Source organism: Sciurus vulgaris, assembly GCF_902686455.1.
Source record: "Sciurus vulgaris genome assembly, chromosome: 8".
NCBI lineage: Eukaryota > Metazoa > Chordata > Mammalia > Rodentia > Sciuridae > Sciurus > Sciurus vulgaris.
In genome coordinates this window covers 78,255,013-78,274,528 of record NC_136468.1, presented here as the reverse complement: position 1 = coordinate 78,274,528, position 19,516 = coordinate 78,255,013, and the positions used below count along the sequence as shown (strand labels likewise).

Sequence of the window (19,516 nt, the reverse complement as noted above, 5' to 3'; positions counted from 1 at the left end):
TAAATAAAAGGGGTTTGGACATAATGCTAGTTGAATTAAGGTTTCTGATACAGTAATTCTTTAGTCACATCTTCAGGCATTTTATAAGTGGGTTCGGAAATGTAACATGACAAATGAAATAAAGTATTTATTCAACACCTGAAGCTACTGAGGAAGCTCAAAATCATTAAGGATGTTTGCAACATTTGTTTTTGTTTTGCTTTGCTTTTAGGAAATAGAAGATAATTCTATAATGTTATCAGTAGCTAATTAAATGGTTTGTGAATTCTCTAGGCTTTTCCTTTTGTTTCATTTTTTATGAAATAAAAGTTTTATTTAAAACTATGTTGCAGTTGGTTAACTTGGAGTACTTTTTCTTCCCCCCACCCCACCCCTTTATACACCAGTGTAGTGACTATGATTTGGAATTTGGAACGGAATGTTTACAGTTGGCTCTAAAATACTGTCACATTAAAGCCAAACTTGTAGAAGGATCACCTGACCTCTGGAAGGTAAGAGATGTTTCTTGGCTATGGATCTTTGCTTGTGTGTGTACTTAGATTTTAAAATGAGAACCTTAAAAAGGAATCAGTCTTACTGGGTTTCCTGAGCCATGAAAGTGTGAGATAGGTAACTCTATATCTATAGATATAGATAGATATGTATATATAGCCTTGGCCTAAAGAAAATTCACTCATAATTCAGATAAGTTCCATTTTAGCCCATAAGTTTTGTTTTCTCTCTTTCTCTCTCTCTCTCTCTTTTTTCTTTTTCTTTCAGTTGCTGTGTACATATAGCCTCTTGTTCTGTTCACCCAATTGAATTAAAACTGCAACTCTGCTGCCACATTCAACATTTCCTTCTGGGCCTGGGTGGTGGCTCCAAGTAGGTTGAAAGCACACCTGCCACAATTTGGACCAGTAGGGCAGTGGCCAGACCCTCTCTTGGCCCTGCAGAAAGAATTGAACTCTTTGCTCCGATGAAGTCCAACTCTTCTAACAGCTAGTTTTGTTATTTTGGAGAGAATGGAGTGATTGCTGGAATCAAGGTAGTAGCACTACTGTCACCTTACTTCTTCCTGTGGAAACAGGCACATCTTGGAGGATGGCTTGCCCTTGTTTGAGTCCATTGTATATTTCTTCATCGAGGTTATATGAGTCCATAATGTATTTCCTCATTGATATTTAGAACAGAAAGTTCTATTAATTGGGTATTTTCTGAGTAACAAGATGGGCCTTGTTGCATGCTGAGGTCATCTTAGACCCAAAGTATTGGAGTCCAAAAATTCTGCAGAGAAATTCTTGCAGAGAAAATGTGTACAATATTGTTGCTCATTTAGGAACATCTAAATGTTGTTAGCCCAGCAGGCAAGCACTTTTTCATTTTATCTTTTCTATAGATGGCTCCTGTGGACTTCTCTCAGTATGCCCCCCCACCCCTTTTTTCTTTTTTTCCAGTGCTGAGGATTGAACCCAGGGCCTTGTGCTTGCAAAGCAAGCACTCTACCAACTGAGCTATAACCCCACCCCTCAGTATGCACTTTTGAGGACTTATGAAGCTATCTGGGGATGTTTCATATCTTACCTCTGGAATGAATCAGGGAAGAGTTAATTCCTAGTCATCTCTAAGATTTAACCACATGTCAAAAAGAAAACTTGGTTCAGTATGCATCTTGCATATTGTTCATTTATTACTAATAGAGAACTAGCAAAGTTCTATACTATTAGTATGCTTCTAAAATTTGTGGTGACATAAATAGTAATAATGAGGATTTTGGCAATTACCTCTTAAGTGTTTTGTTAAAGATCCAGATCCACATTGGCACAACTCCCTTTGACTATCTGGCTAGACCGAGTTTGAAGGCCATGGAGAAAAGAAGAAAAGTAGCACCTCTGAGGCATTGCATTGTTACTAATATGTCAAGTATCTCCAGCCTCACTTTTGACTTCTGGAGGTTTGATTATTTACCTCTTGAGGGAATTCTGACCCTGCATCAAGCTTGTAAAGCATTCAAATTTGTGGATAAAAGGGAATCTGCACATTGCTTTTTGAATTTTCCACTCCATCCTCACAAATTTGTATCCCTTATTTTTTTGTGAAGTGCTAATATTGCATTACTGTCTTCAGCAAGAGAATTAGTCCTCAGATACAGCTTGACTGTCTTTTCAATGACTGCAACATGGCAGGTCTTTCCACAGTGCCTCTGTTGGCACCACTGAGACACTTAGCACATGCTGTTTTGTGGGTTAAATGATCTCTCTCAAAGTGTGTTCATGTCCCAAATTCTACCACCTGTGGATGTGACATTTGGAAAGAAGCTCTTTGCAGACATAATCAAGTTAATTAAGATCATAGTGGAATAAGGTAGGTTCTAAATCCAACATGACTGGTCCTTATAAGAATAGCAGAAGAGAGACAGATGCAAGGAGAATATCATATGTGGATGTGATGCATCTGCAAGCCAAAGAATGCTAAGGATTGTCAACAGTCACCGGAACCTGGAAAGAGGCCAGGAAGGAAGCTTCCCAAAAGCCTTCAGAGGAAATTTGGACCCGTCTACACCTTAGTTTCTGACATGTAGCCTCCAGAATTTCCAGAGAGAGAATGAATTTCTGTTGTTGCAAACCATCAATTTTGTAGTGCTTTGTTACAGAGCCCTATGAAACACATGCCAAGGGGTCGATGTACTCTTTCAGGACTCAAATGAATCAGGATCATAGTAATACTTCCTGAATCAGGACAGAGGCAGAGAACCTGACACGTGAGGATGAGGTTTGAATAATGATGAGCTTCAGAGGGATGTTGGACTTGAAAAAGCCATGTGGTAGCCTGGGCAAAATGTCCTGTTAATCACTATGTCAACTTTTCAATGCCACATCTCTTCTGAGTGAGATGAAATTGAGTACAAATATTCCAGGTGTTTTCGTTTCACTGTTTCCTTTTTCTGCCTCCTTTCTTGTCTTCTCTCTTTGGTGGTATTTTATTATTAGTCATATAGTCCTTACTTAGTTTCTCTTGGTGGCATTGTATGACTTTTCCTTAAATTTAAATTCCCTTTGTGGTATGACTTTGTGTGTGTGTGTGTGTGTGTGTGTGTGTGTGTGTGTGTGTGTGTGTGTGTGTGTGTGTGATTACAGAGTATTTGTTTAAATCGCAGCAATGGAATATATATTTTGGAATCAGTATAAAATTAGCAAACTAACATCAAAGAGGCTCTCATTTAAATAAAGGTGCCTAAAAAGTCTTACTAATGCCAAACTGCTAAAATTAGTACTAGACGCAGGGCCAAGTACTTGGAAATGTGACTTTGGAAGTCTGATACAGTGAAAGACATGTTTGGATGTAATCGAGAGGCACCTCATGACCATAGAACAGTGAGTCAAGAGAGGATTCTGAAATAGAGGAGTCTGCCAGCATGCAGAAGTCTGAGACTCCACAATAGTGTGAAGAATGACCAGAAATTTCTGATGATTGCATATAGGACTATTTGAACTGCCATCTGAAATTGGAGGAGGATTATCATTTTAAGTTTGACATGTACTCTGGTAAAAGTAAATGCAAAAAGTAGACATTCAGGGTCAATGACAACCTTCCTGGAGTCTGATGAAAACAGATTTTTAATTTAAAAATTAAATTTTTTCTAGTTAGTTATGACAATGCCTTTTGACATATCATGCATAAATGGAGTATAACTTCATTCTTTTGGTTGTGCATGATGTAGAGTTACACAGGTTGTGTAATCATATATGCACATAGGGTAATAATGTCCAATTCATTCTATCTTTCCCACCTCCATACCTTCTCCCCTCCCTTTAGTCCCTGCTGTCTAGTCTAAAGTACCTCTATTCCCGCCTCCATTGCAAATTAGCATCCGTATATCAGAGAAAACATTTGGCTCTTTGAGATTGGCTTATTTTGCTTAGCATAATATTCTCCAGTTCCATCCATTTACTGGCAATTGCCATAATTTCATTCTTTGAGGCTGAGTAATATTCTATTGTGTATATACACTACTTTGTTTATCCATTCACCTGTTGAAGGGCATCTAGGTTGGTTTCATAGTTTAGCTATTGTGAATTGAGCTGATATGAATATTGATGTGACTGTGTCCCTGTAGTATGCTGATTTTAATTCCTTTCGGTATAAACCTAGGAATGGGATGATTGGGTCAAATGATGGTTCCATTCTGAGTTATCTGAGGAATCTCCATGCTACTTTCTGTGGTGGTTGCACCGATTTAAAGTCTGACCAGCAATATATGAGTGTATCTTTTTGTCTACATCCTTGCCAACATTTGTTGCTTGTATTCTTGATAATTGCCCTTCTGAGTGGAGCAAGATGGAATCTGTGTAGTATTGGTTCGCATTTCTCTAATTACTAGAGATGTTGAGTATCTTTTCATGCATTTGTTGATTGATTGTAGTTCTTCTGTGAAGTGTCTGTTCAGTTCCTTAGCCTTTTTAATGATTGGGTAATTTTCTTTCTTTTTTTTTGTGTGTTAAGTTTTTTGACTTCTTTATATATCCTGGAGATTAATGCTCCATCTGAGGTGCATGTGGTAAAGATTATTTCCCATTCTGTAGACTCTCTTCATGTTCTCGATTGTTTCCTTTGCTGTGAAAAAACTTTTTAGTTTGCTTCTATTCCATTTATTAATTCTTGATTTTACTTTTTGTGCTTTGGTGTCTTGTTTAGGAAGTTAGTTCCTAAACTGACATGGTGGAGATTCGAGCCTACTTTTTCTTCTGTTATGCACAGAGTCTCTATTCTAGTGCCTAAGTCCTTGATCCACTTTGAGTTGAGTTTTGTGCAGGGTGAGAGAGAGGGGTTTAATTTCATTTTTGCTCCTTATGAATTTCCAGTTTTCCCAGCACCATTTGTTGAAGAGGCTATCTTTCTCCAGTAAATGTTTTTGGTGCCTTTTGTCTAGTATGAGATAACTGTATTTATGTGGGTTTGTCTCTGTGTCTTCTGTACCATTGGTCTATGTGCTTGTTTTAGTGCCAATACCACGCCATTTTGTTTCTATGGCTTTTAGTATAGTTTAAGGTCTGGTATTGTGATGCCTCCTGCTTCACTCTTCTTGCTAAGGATTGCTTTGGCTATTCTGGGCCTCTTATTTTTCCAAATGAATTTTATGATTGCTTTTTCTATTTCTATGAAGAATGGCAATGGGAATTGCATTAAATCTGTATAACACTTTTGGTAGTGTGGCCATTTTGACAATGTTTATTCTACCATTAAAGAAAATGGGAGATCTTTCTATCTTCAAAGGTCTTCTTTAATTTCTTTCTTCAGTTTTCTGTAGTTTGCACTGTAGATGTCTTTCACCTCTTTGGTTAGATTAATTTCCAAATATTTTATTGCTTTTTTTGAGGCTACCGTTAATGGGGTAGTTTCTAATTTTTCTTTCAATAGTTTCATCACTGATGTATGGGAATGCAATTGACTTATGGGGGTTAATTTTATATCCTGCTACTTTGCTTAATTGATTTATTCTAAAAGTTTTCTGGTGGAGTTTTTTGGATCTTCTATATATAGAATCATGTTGTCAGCAAAATATGCTGGTGGCTGTACTGCTGGGGATTTTTTTCCTTATTATAGCCTACCTTCTGTGTCTCTGGTCTGGTTTGAATGTCTGGTTTTAAGTTCCACTAAAATTCCCTCCCTGCCCTTTTTGTCTTTTTATTGGTTCACCCACCTTGTGGAGAAGCTGCCTCTCTGCTTTCTTGGTTTCTTGGTTTCATGCCATGGAACAGCCAGGGTCAAGACCTCCTCTATTCCTCCATCTGGGGCTGACCAGATTTTAATCCCTCCCCCCCATCACCAGGGTAGAGAATAATCTCCCAAAATGATCAGGTTACCACCCACCTCCCAAGAATGACCAGCCACAGGAAAGTACAGCACTGGTTCCCAGAAATAGGGTTCGGCCCTCATGGTTTTCCTAAGTAGTTGTGCCATGGCAAGTCTTCAGTAAACATTTTTGTTTTGGGGAGATTTCATGTTGTCTACATAAGAACTTAAAATTTATAGTTGTACCATATTTTTGGCCTAGTATACTTTTAAATACTTTGCTGGGTCACTTACTACACTGTTCAGTCTTAAATGAACAGACTTTTTATTTCTAAATGTCAAAACTGTCTTCAAGGCACAAGATTTATAATCAGTTATTGAAGAAATTTAACAATTTCAGGCAATTTTGTCTGAAAATGCTTCTTTAGAATGAGTTTGAAGTGTTTGTGTCATCACAATATTATTGAAACGAATGACTTGAGAATTTCTTTTGATGAGAACTACATTTTTCTTTTTCTTCTTTTTTTTTTTTTTAAGATCAAGTGTTCTGGCATCATTGTATAACAACAAAAGAAACAAAATAGTCTTGTTTGTTTTTTTGCCCTCAACAGTACAATGTGGTGATGTTTCTTTTTTAGAGATTTTAAAATACAGTTATCCAGTCTAGACAAAAGAATATTTTCTAGGTATACATAATTGATGAAATGGAAATCAAGTTCCAAAAATATCTGTTTAATAAGTATTCTCTACCTTTAAAGTAGAAGTTTTTAAAGCTTTTTTCTAAGTATTTGGGTTACGTATTCATTATCCTGAGAGGTGAAATGTCAGAAAACATTAAGTGCAGTCTTAATCAGGGAGGATCCTCGCCAGTGGGATGGGACTCTATTTTGAAATGCCTGTTTTACTGTTTTGTGTCTTAACAGAGAGAAGCCACAAAATATAAGTGGAATGGCCCCAGCAGAAATGTACCTTGAGGTAGTTGAGAGAATTTTGTGGAATGAAAAGATAATTATGTCTGTAGCTATAAGCATCAAGATTTTCCTCTATTGAATTTTGTTTTTCAGTTAAACTCATTACTCAGATTAATTATTGCACAGATGCAGAAAACAAAGATGGAGCTGAACTAGGTGAGTGGCAGATGTTAGTCTGGAGCCTCACCTGCACAGAACACTGTTGCCATCCTTGATGTAGCCCCGGGGCTCCAGGAAGCAGAGTTTGAAAACACATCTATGAAAGGATTGATTTTAAAAATCCATCACTACAGGATTTTTAAAAAAAAGTAATTTCCATAATAGGGTATTGTGCAAGGTCAAAGGAAAACTACAGATCATGCTGACAGAAGAACTCAACTTGAAAACTGATTTTTAGGGTGCCTTTTTTTCTAATTAGAACTAAAGAAAGGACAACCAATAATACTGTAAAATTAAAAAAAATGAATAGAATAACTCATGAATTCAAAATTGCAACATTTTCCAGTAATTCTCTCTTTGAAGTACATTTGCTATTTTATTTAGAAAAAAAAAAAAAAGGCTCTTCTTAAAAAGTTACTTTTAAAGCTTGTCAAATAGTTTCTGTGGTTAATTTTCATTAAATCTGTTTATTTTGAGAGGTGCAGCTGAGGTATTTAAGGCTTTATGAAGAAGATGCTAATCCAAATTGAAAAGCTTAATCCTTCTTTAATAGCTATCTCTCGCTCATAGGATGAAGTAACAAAAATAAATTTAGAAGCCTTTGTTTTTATACAGTTAGTTAATATTAGGTAATCACAAACCTTTAAGTAATAAAAACATTTATTTTATTCATAGGACTGGTTCCTATGCAAATATTTTCATGTAAGAATTCTAGAATTTTTTTAAGTTTAAAAATCCATCATAATGTTCTATTTGCAAAAAGTTACTTTTATAATATCTTAATATAAAATGTTTTACCCTTCAAAGTTGGAGGGAATAGAAAATAAAGTAACTATATATCACCCCCTTAAATTTTTGTCTGAGTTTATCATATAGAGTAGATGATTAATATAGAAAAGTATTTTCTTTTTCAAGTTGGAACAATTAAGTTTGATTTCAGATGTCTAGTTAACTTTGGAATTTTGAGGAAAAAATTAACTAGCTTTATTGAATTTCAGAAGAGAAAGTTATTGACTAAAATGTAGTTGCTACAGGTTAAAAATTTTGCTCACTCTTCATTGTTCTATTCCCAGCACTTAGAACAAGGCCTAGAATATAATAGTTAGCTTAATACTTGTTGAATGAATGAATCTGATCAGTGCATTTGGTAAAATGTATAGTGTAAGCCTATTGATGTGTTTTCTCTTTTATCTTTTCCAGATAATAGAATTGTATTGGGGATCAGAAACTAAAATAGTAGAGGAGACTCTAATTTGTTTTGCATGTGCTTGTGTTAGAGATAATATAGTGATACTACATTTGATTTTCATAGATTGATTGACTGCTTTGAACAACTTACCATCTGTCTTACCAAATTAAATACTCTTTAATTCTACAAAATAGTTCATAATTTTGCCCCACAGTTTACCTGACAGGATAAAGGCATAGCAGGGCCATTTGTTTTGGGTAGACTTGCTTTATGTGCTTGAGCTAAACAAAGTATTTGTACAAATCCAATTATGAACTAATCTGGAGAAAGTTCCATTTTATAGGCATGGTAAGGCACTAACTGAACACTTGTTGAAATGGATTTTCAGACCATTTGCATCATAATCATCTGAATACTTCAGTTATGAACTTCTATTGCCTTATTGTACTTACGTAATACCATTTTATTATATACTACATTTTTCAGTTCATGATACAGGAGAACTAATTTGCAGTTGCACGTACATGTTCTGTACTTGAATAGATCACTGGATAGGATCTGGGAAGTATCTGCCAGAGAGCAGATACATACCCTGACAGGTTACATTACAAATAGCAGAACACTATTAGGAGGCTGAGTTTTTAAAGGAAAATTACCAATGATCTTAGCCACACAATGGTACCCAGTAGGCTCTTTCTATAGGAGCCACACTTTAATAAAAATCTGACAACATGAATCTTATCAGGGTATGTAAAGACATAATTCAGAATGATGTCTCTTTTAATGTGTGTTGATCTTTGAGAACTTCAACTAAGAATGAGGTTTGGTGACTTTTGTTATACAGAGAATTCCTTCCTTCCAGTATAAAATCTTACTATTAAGTAGTAGTGTTAACACTTAAGACACTACTACATTTTCTATGATTATAATGCTTCAGTTATATTAATAAGATTTCATAAAGTAATGCTACATAATATCTGAATTTATTCAAAGATTAAAAATAAAATCTTCACTCATTTGTAGAAATAGAATATGATTTAATATGGATTTGCTAACGCTATTTTCTAGTTTGGAAATTGTCACTGTTATGTGTTTGTAGTTTCTCCAAAATCAAGAATTTCCTCTGGGGCATTATTTTATTGCTTTCACATTCCTTCCTGCTCTGTTAAGTCTAATGAGGTTTATCTGTCCTTTAGGTGACCTACAAACGAGATCTGTATGCGGCTGAATCGATTATTAAGGGTATGTTTGGCCTTGTGACTGTCAGTTCCTGTGTTTCAAAAAATGTAAGCCAGTTCAGAATTTCTCATGACAGTTTAAATCCCAGCCATCTAAGAAGGATAAATGTCTGTAGGCCATTGAGGTCTCCGATTTGTTTTTGAAAACAATTACATTTTGTTTTGTTTCCTGCTTGTGAAACATGTTGCCTTGGTTTCAATTTTTACAAAAGAAAGACTAGTTTATTAATTTAAGTATAGGGCATTGATACTATTAGGAAGGAAACAGTGGAACTTGATATTTTAATAAAATTGTAAAAGTATCTATGTATTCTGGGAAGATAACTGCTCCCATTCCTTAACACTGTCATATCAGTGTGTTAGATATCATCTTCCATGTGAGAAAAATGTTTTTGTCAAATTTGAACAAATTAGACTGGATGATTTTAAGAAATTCAATTTTCTCAGAATGAATGCAATTTTCTTTTGTAATTTTAGATACTACATGTGATAACCCCCTTTCTTGTGTTTTTTTTTTCCTATTGCTGTGACTCTAAACTCCATCTACAAGATAGTCTATTTAATGACCACATATGAAACTAGTTCTAAGTTTAAACTTATATTGAAGTAGGAAAAAAGGACTGAATCTGAAAATTGAATCCATCAATTTAAAGTTTTGGGAAAACCTGTTTAACAGCACTTGGTTTATTTAAAGTTAATTGACTTGGTTTCACAATTGTGCTTAACATTGTGCTAGGAATGTAATCAAGATGCAGAAGGGACATCGTTTAAATCAGTTTTTTCAATCTAAGCACTGTACTAACACTTGAGACCAGATCTTTCTATGGTTTGGGCCTCTTCCTTCATTGTTGATTAGCATGCCTGGCCTCCACTCACTCTATGCCTAAAGAACCTTTCCTTTCTCATCTACATTCTTATGTGTCAAAGATGTCTTCTGCCAGTGCAGATGTCTTCAAGGGCATACAGTTGCCCCTAATTGAAAACCACTGTTCTAAATAGTTTTTAGCAAGATCAGAGGTGTCCAGCCTCCATCTTGACATAAGTATGGTTCTTTACAATAAGTCAGTGATTGATTTCATTAAAATAATAGATAGAACAATATGCTCAAATGTTGATTAAGATGTGAACTTCTAAATTTAATTTATTGGTAGAAGAAAGTATGAATATTAATTTGAATGCATCAGTCTACAGTTTTGGGAAATTCTAATTAATAATTGGCTTCACATGTGGAAAACTGAACTCTTCTGTGATCATGACAGTATATTTGCAGTTTACCCTCATTCTTGTCCTTGAAGCGTATTTCATTTCAAACCATTAGCATATTGTAATTTGTATGTCTGTGTGTAAACATATCATCTATGACCATAAATCAAAGTGTTGACATATTTATATATCAGCCTGGAATGTGTGACTAGTGCTGTAGAACAAACTGGCTAAATCATGATGCGGTTGGTTATGTTCTTAATGTAAATATAAAACTCACTTTGGTTTTGTTGCAAAGTTGTATCTCTGTTACCTAGGTTGAATGAAAATGGTCTCTTTTTTGAACAGTTAGTAGAGTTTCAATGGAGGATTCTACAAATTGTAATACATTGCCTACATGCTACTATTATCAGAGCAGACTTCTTACAATGTAAAAGCCTACCTTTTTTCATTTATTCTACATAGTTATACATGACAGTAAAAAGCATTTTGACATGTACATAAATGGAGTATAACTTCTCATTCTTCTGGTTGTTCATGACATAGAATTACACTGGTCCTGTAATCATATATGCCCATAGGGTAATAATGTCTGATTCATTTCACTATCCTTGCCACTACATTTTAAACATAATTGCAGAACCCATGACTTCTGAAGTTTTTACCACAGAGAAATTGTTTTTCTTATTTAGATAGCAGGTTCTTGTATACTATTATTTTAAAATGATCAAAGAAGTATTATTTTATTCTTAGGGAAAATAATTGGACTGACTTTATATAAGCAGCTGATTTAGGTCAACAAACTCAGAGTTTCTGTGTCTCTTGTTACCAGAGTCTGGCCCAGGTACCCTGCCTGGATCTCAACGGGCTGAATTTAGCCACCCACACGCAAAGAAACAGGCAAAAGAATGAAAAAAAGGAAAAGGAATTTTATACAGTTTGATCAAACTGGGAAGCAGTTAGATTGCTTTTCTGCTGGTGCCACAGAAGCACTTACAATTTACAGGAACAAAAGCCAGTTGATACACATATGTAGGTTTAGCCTATACTACCCAGGTCTGGGCAGGGGCGATCCAAATTCTCAGCTCCCTTGGTGTCCAGGTGATACTAGTCTTGGAAATTAGGATCGGGTCCTTTTCCCCGCAGGGTTGAAGATTATACATCTGAGAAGTGCTGAAATGTGCCTAGTAGACTTCTCGGGAGGGAAGGGGGCCCAGAGCTTTTACAGACCCCAGGGCCCCCATTTTAATCCCTGCCTCCCTTTCCTCCCTGTGTATATGCCTAAGGGCAGGAAGAGGCAGGAGCACAGGGGGCAATCGCTTCTGTTGGGGAGTGTGATCCTCCAAAGTAGTTGTTAGCAACCCAGTGACAACCAACTATCATCCTTTCCTGACCTCCATCATTCATTTTCTACACTGACTGCCAGACCTTCCACCCCTGCCTCAGTTTGTTGAGGAATGTAATATTTCCTGTCCCCTTAGGCCAGGTGGGCTGCAGGCAGATTGCTTTTTGGCAAGAAAAGCATGTGGGGAGTGAGTACAGTGGGCTCATGTTATAGAATTATTCTCCTAACTTTGTGTTCCCACCATCCTCATCTGTTTGTCCCCTTACACCTTTACTATCAGCATAAGAAATTGTATTCAATTTCAGAAGGGCCCTTTATTTGTCTCACTCTGAAATTTGTATATCTAAAGTCTTTGCAGGAGATTCTGATGCTACTGGTACCCTTAGAAGACCCTGCTCTGGGGCCTTCCTATTGTGTGTACCCTTAGACCAGCAATGTTGTAGTTACCTGAAAAGTTGAGAGTGGAATTTCTGACTCTACCCCATTAAAATCTGCATTTTGATATGAGCTGTGGGTGATGACTTTGTACATTAAGTTCCAGAAACCTTCTTCTAGTTTGCCCCTCAGTCCTTTATAGTCTTTTTATAGGGCAACCTACTTTCTAAATTATCTATTGTACTACAAGCTTGAAGTCTTATTATGCCTTACTAGCTGTAAATGTTTATTTGTTCATCTAGGATTACCCTCTAACTTCATGACTTATGCTAAATACCATCTCTGATAATTGATGTTGTGGCACGTTTGAAATAAATCACCGAGTTGGTCTTGAACCAAGACATGGAAATTGTATTCACCAGCGACCAAGTTGCTTCTGCATACCTTGACCCCTTGTGGAAGATAGGGTATCTCTTTTACAGCCCCAAACTGCAAACTACCAGTAAGTCAAAACCATAGCAATGTAGGAAGCGGTCAGAATGATCCAGTTCAGGGTATAGTACACTGCCCAAGAAAAATGGGAACTAAAAGAGAACATCTTTTTAAATGTTTTTCTTAATAATACATTGTATAAGAACAACAGGAACATTTTTCAATGGCCATCGGTTGCTTAGCAACAGGGTGTGCTTAGCAGGAGGTGGCAGAAGTGGGTTTTCTCATGGGAGAAGCATTTCTTACATGAAGTGGAGTCTTAGGGTAAAATGGAGTTTGTCTGGTCAAGGCACATGAAGTTTGGCCCATACATTGAAATACCTCCAGGCATAGAGAAAAAAACAAAACAAAACAAAAAAACAACAACCTCTCGTGTCTTTCTAAACAATCAGTTCTAAAATATAATGTGGTAGAAGATTATTTAAGTTATATTTTCATCTGTTTGCCCTTTCTTAGTGTATTGATCAGGGTTATCTAGAGAAACAGAACCAATATGATGTACATAGATATAGACACATAGAGATTCATTGTGAGGAATTCACTGAAGTGATTGTGGAGACTAAATCCTGTGATCTACCATCAGCAAGCTGGAGGCCAAAGAAAGCCAGTGGTGTAGTTTCTGTCCAAACCCAAAGGTCTGAGAACCAAGGGAGTAAATAGTCGTTAGACTGAGACTGAGGGCCCGGGAAAATGGATACCCTTCTCCAGAAGGGGAGGATTCAACCTTCCTCTGTCTTTTTGTTCTAGTCAGGCCCTCAGTGGATTGGATGATGTTCACCCACCTTGATGGGGGCCATTTTTGCCCATTCAAATGCCAATCCCTTTCAGAAACACCCTCACAGACACATCCAGAAATAATGTTTTACCAGCTATCTGGGCATCCCTTAGCTTAATAAAATCATCACAGAGAAAACAACCATCACACCTAGGGAATGTACAAAGTATTTTTGCAAGCACTATGAACATAGCATTTATTGGGCAATCACTTTGAACTAGGCATTGTTGGAAGTGTTTTATGTGTGTGATTTCTTTATCCCATTCAAGAATTCAGTGATATAAGTAGTGTTACCGTTTCCACATTTTAGGATTATTCAAAGATAAATACTGACTTGAGAAGGATGGACAATTCTGAAATTACAAGTCTCTGCCTTAGGTGCTTTATTTCTTTCTTGATGCCTCACCTCTTTTGTTTCTCCTTAGATATTGTTAAGATTCTCTTATCTGGAGGACATGGGCGACATGGGTTTTGGAATTTGGAAACTTTGTACTTTCAGAAGCTAAAGCACATCATACATTATGCCACATCCCCTGTGGAATTTGGGACCACCACAAAAGGAAACTTGGAATGCATTAATGTTAATGCCCAGTGTGATAATAAATACTATTGAGCTTCTAACCTATTTATATTCAGGACTGATTTTTGCTATCCAGTTATTTATGAAAACATTTTGGAATTAAGAGTGTTTTGGATGTCAGCATTGCCTATCATGTGAATTGACCTGCTTTAGATTGATTCAGTGAAGGTGGGAATAATCTTTATACTTTTATTTTGTATCCTCTAATATTGAGTCAGGTTGAATTTGGTGATAGTTTGATGGATATAGCTACATTTTCTCATTACTCTGAGTTCTAAGTTAGCGGAATATATGGCCTGTGTCCCACTTGAACATTCCACTTGCTTCCAAAAGATGCACGTTGGGATCCAGTATATATATCCCTATATCATACAACTTTCTAAAAATTTTTATATATAGAAATGGTGTAATGTTTGGGTGTACAGTTGTCAAGGCTTAAAAATCAGGACTTGGAGCACATAAAACTCATGCCAGAAGCCTTATGTTTTTTATCTTAAAAATAATGCCATAAAGTAGATATTACTGTTCCCATTACATAGGTGGGAAAATTGAGATTTAGGTAATTTCCTCTGGTTCACAAATTGTTAAGAATAAGTTTAACAATTTAAGTTCAGGTCTCCGTTGTCCTTCACTCTGACTCTATTCTGACCACTTTGTACCTCTGAATTATGCAGCCACTCAGGCTGACCACCAGAGTCGGTACTAGACTGGTGTTTGTCTCGGTGGGCATGTCAGTGATTTCTGTACTTCATTCTGCTGGGCTCTGATTTCATTGGGTTACGTATTGTAAGTTCAGCTGGCCTTCTGAAGAATGATTGTAAAGTTAAGACTCAGAAGCTCCCTTCCTAGTGCTCTTCTAAGCCTGCAGTGTAGTCTTAAAGAGAGGGTGTTGCTGGCATGATGGATGTGTAGGAAATAGGTCATAGTGAAACTACAGATTTCTAGACATGCCCAGTGAAAGAATAATAATAAAAAGTCAATATCAGAATAATGGTTTGAAAATGATCAGTTGGTACTATTTCATTGTTTTGATAAATCTGATAGCCTAATATTCATTATATAGACACAAGTTTTTCCTTTCTGGGACTTTTGTTCATGCTATGATATGAATGTTAGTATTCTATAATTTGTCACTTTGGAGTTGCTTTCCCTCTTGGATCCTGTTTATTGCTCAACAAATACATCAATGTAATTATTTTGTTTTTACTTAGAAATGTTTTAGTATAAAAAATACTAAGATAAATGACAAATCTTGTTTCTTACAGGGACATTTTTTATCCTCAAACTTACTTGTTATTGGAATAGTGTATGTATTTTGGTGAGTCTTAATTTACATTCAAGTCAATGTCTTTGATTTAGTATGGAAATTTACATGGTAGGAAAACCATAATCTCATTTTGTTTGTATTTGAAGTTATGTTTGCTAACTTCAGGCAAGCTTTTGACAGAAATCTCTCAATTTTAAGTAAGATGGTGAGTCTCCAAATCTTATTTTTGTAATGGCTATTATTTTTTGGTATAGAGGATTGAGCCCTTGGGAAGCTTAACCACTGAGCCATATCCCCAACCCTTTTTATTTTTTAAAATTTGATATAGGGTCTCGCCAAGTTGCTTAGAGCCTTGCTAAGTTGCTGAGGTTGGCTTTAAACTTGTGATCTTCCTGTCTCAGGCTCCTGAGCTGGTGAGATTACACACAGGTACTACCACACCTGGCCAAATCTTATTTTTAAATCTTTTGTGTTGTAGATTTTAAAGTTTATTTTAGCATCAACATTTACTTGAATTTCCATTTATGATGAACTATTATTAATGAGAAACTTTATAGAAAGTGGTCCCCTTGGAATTGTCTTTTGTAGAGCCTGCGTTAAAATAACAACTAATCACAATTTGTTTTAACTATGTGAAGCAAAGCAGTTTCAACATTTCTTTTTCTGAAGTAGAGAGTTGAATTTGGTTATTGTTCTTCAATGTTTAACTCTTTCAAGTGTCTACGGAGTGAAAATTAAAACAAACTCTTCCAGAGTAGTGTGATTAATTGGTGCAGAAGACACTGAGCTGACTGATAAGCTTGTAAACATCCATTTAACAAAGAGGTATTGTACTTTTGTCTCACAAACTGGTTGAGCCCACCCAAGCCTGTTCTGCATGCTCAGACGAACCCAAACTGTATTAAAGTGGTAACAGATGCCAGTGGTAACATACTTTATCTAGATTTACATAAGCCATACAAACAGTCCCAACCCACACTTGATTTAATATGCTGACCGTATCCTGGCAAAAGGGTGAATATTCTAAAATTTTCTAAGAAGAAAAGCCCCTATGGAATTTCTAAATAAAAGATTGTATTTATTTTCTACCACTATTCTTCAGCAACTCTCTAATACATTCAATTTTGTGGCTAAAGAGTGTTGTAGAAAACAATTTCATTCTATTCATTCCTGGTTATAATTGAACGAACCCAAGTAAATTTATGCTATAAAAACTGCCTATGGTGCCTCTTTTCATATGGTGGTTTTTATAAAAATGGAAAAATAGGAATCAAAATTGAACATCATTCCAGTTTTAACTGGCTGTAGTTAAAATTAGTTAATATTAATGTTCATGCAAGAATTCATGTCTTTTCCTAGTTGTTATGTAATGTTTTATGTTCATTAAGCATTTGTTTTATTTTAAAGGAAATTGATTCTCTGACATAGAACATCTTTTTTTCTGGCTCAGAAATTTACATTTTATTTGGAAAATACAGTACTACAGATGGATTTCTTTCATAAGTTTTTCGGAACAATAAAGCCTTACATCTTTATACCTGTTTTTTTAACCCAAAATTTGTTTTCTTACCTGAATAATTTCTTAAAGAAAAACAAATGAATCCTTTTGTGCTTAGACCTTAAAAGTAGCTCAACACAATTTTAAGTTGGCACTAACAAAAAGGAATGAAATAAGATCACGTGAATAAACTTGGTTCAGTATTACTGAAATTTAATAAGATACTGTGTTGACTATGTATGAAAAACCTAGCACTTAATTTCTCAGTCATTCTTTAACAACTTTTACTTGTGATTTTTTTTTTAAGTACAAAATTATTTTGAAATTTGAATCAAGTTGAAAAAAATAAACAATCAGGTTTGCTACATGTGTAACTGAACATTGTTCTGCATCTGTGGTATGTTCTCATCAGGTCTGTTATTAAATACACAGTGATGGTGCCTTTTATGTTATTAACCATGTTTTTCTTTTTTGAACAATGCAAAGTGACAGCTAAGATTTACTTAGAAACTTTAATTTTTGATGTTTTTTGGCTTTTGACTGATACTTAATTTTTCAAATTTTCCCTTTAATACCAAAATGTCTTTGTACATAATAGTTTTTGTTCTTCGCTTTCTTGAAAATAGTACTGTGATTGTATCTTATGTGAGTATGTAAGAACATTTGCGTCAAGTTTTAATTAGTAAGAACAGGAAGGCTGTGAAATAATTTAAAAGGAATTTGGTTTCCCTGGAATTTTATTGTAAAAAAAAAAAAAAAAAGATGTAAATTGGAAAGTTAAATATTTGGGGCAAGATTAGAGAAAGTAGAGTTCACTTGTTTGTTTAATCTTAAGATTTTCTTAATTTGTCATCAGTGAAATAGTAATTCAAGCATAGGCAAGTAAGTCTGTTGTGTTCAAAATCTTGAAAGGTCACAGATAGTTAATAAGTAACTAGCTAAATAAGACTTGACAACAAAGTCAGCTACTTATACTTTACTCTGCTGTAGGTTGTGAAAACACAAAGACTAAAACCCCAAGTATAGGGTTTATTTTCCTAAAGCAATAATACATTTTGTAAATACTTTAAACTTATATATTCTTTCTCAGCTACAGAAATAAAGAAAAGTAAGAGTATGGTATCATTCTCTTGGAAAACAGTAATATGCATATTCTGCTTACACATAAAAACATGAATTGGAGAGACAAGATGTCACATGCCTGTTCCTTACTTTTGGTCTAAGGCAGGAAATTTCTTTCTATATTCTGTGACTCATTTTACAGTATGCTTAAGATCTGATAATATATGAAAACGTCTTAAAAAAATCTGCCTATATATGATTGCCCTCCAGTTGAAACACGCATAGTTAGTAATACAGTTAGCTTACTCAGAAGACCACTTGACCTCTTAATATGAGTGTGTATATCTATGAGATTTTTGGCAAGTTTTTATTTACTGGCCCTGTTTTCTGCTTGTGTATAGTTCATAGCTCGTTGTCTACTTTCACTTTGTTTACTGCCTGCCTTCTCACTTCTTAAACTAATAGCTTCCCGCATCAAGTGTTGACAGAAACTGAAAGCATCTTTCTATAGTTGGAACTGAGACAGATACCATGGCTCAGTAATGGTGATAATAATTAATATCAATGTAAAACATTAGAATAGTCCATAAGACTGGTTTTTGATGGAATTCAGGGCAATGGAAGATACTGCCCTCATTTTGAAGGATTAGAGCTTTGGAAATGGCTTTTGGATTAAAACAGTTCTTATTTACCTAAGAACTGAGAGGTCAGTACAGTGAACAGAGAGGCCCAATGGAATAATCTCCCAATAGAAATTATAGATGAGTCCATGAAAATGAAAGGACAAATGTCTGGATTTTTAGCCTACTTGCTTATGAAACTAACCCAGTATTTTGATTTATTTGTCTGAAAGAAAATAGGAAAATTCTAAAGATGTGGAAAGTAGATTTTGGTTTCCTTCATAAATTTTCAGATATATACATGATCACTCCTCTTGATTCTGAAGGATTTTTGTTAGAACGACACTGGAATTAAGCTTTTATGAATTGATGGTGTATATTACTATATATCACTACACTATGTATCCTAACAAAAGGTATGAAGTTTTAGGTTGCTAAGAGCATTAAGCCAGGGATTGAAAGCCCTTAAGAAATTTTGTAAAGGAAACTATCAGGAATGCGAAGAAAGAGCCTATAGAGTGGGAGAATATCTTTGCCAATCATACTTCAGATAGAGCACTAATCTCCAGAATCTATAAAGAACTCAAAAAACTCTACTCCAAGAATTCAAATAATCCAGTTGACAAATGGGCTAAGGAAATGAATAGACACTTCACAGAAGATGATCTACAAGCAATCAACAAACATATGGAAAAATGTTCAACATCTCTAGTAATAAGAGAAATGCAAATCAAAACCACCCTAAGATTCCATCTCACCCCAATTAGAATGGTGATTATCAAGAATACGAGCAACAACAGGTGTTGGCGAGGATGTGGGGAGAAAGGTACACTCATACATTGCTGGTGGGGCTGCAAATTAGTGCAGCCACTCTGGAAAGCAGTGTGGAGATTCCTTAGAAAACTTGGAATGGACCCTCCATTTGACCCAGCTGTCCCACTCCTTGGCCTATACCCAAAGGATTTAAAAT

The 19,516-nt window shown here is 35.5% G+C and overlaps 1 protein-coding gene across 1 annotated transcript in view; it reads left to right on the top strand.

Moving 5' to 3' along the window:
- Positions 1 to 19,516, top strand: part of CRPPA (CDP-L-ribitol pyrophosphorylase A) — a 369,555-nt gene that overhangs the window by 139,975 nt on the left and 210,064 nt on the right. The window contains exon 4 of the mRNA XM_079151915.1: positions 9,288 to 9,333. Within this exon, the coding sequence (XP_079008041.1) occupies positions 9,288 to 9,333 (46 nt within the window). The remainder of the gene's footprint in view (positions 1 to 9,287; positions 9,334 to 19,516) is intronic.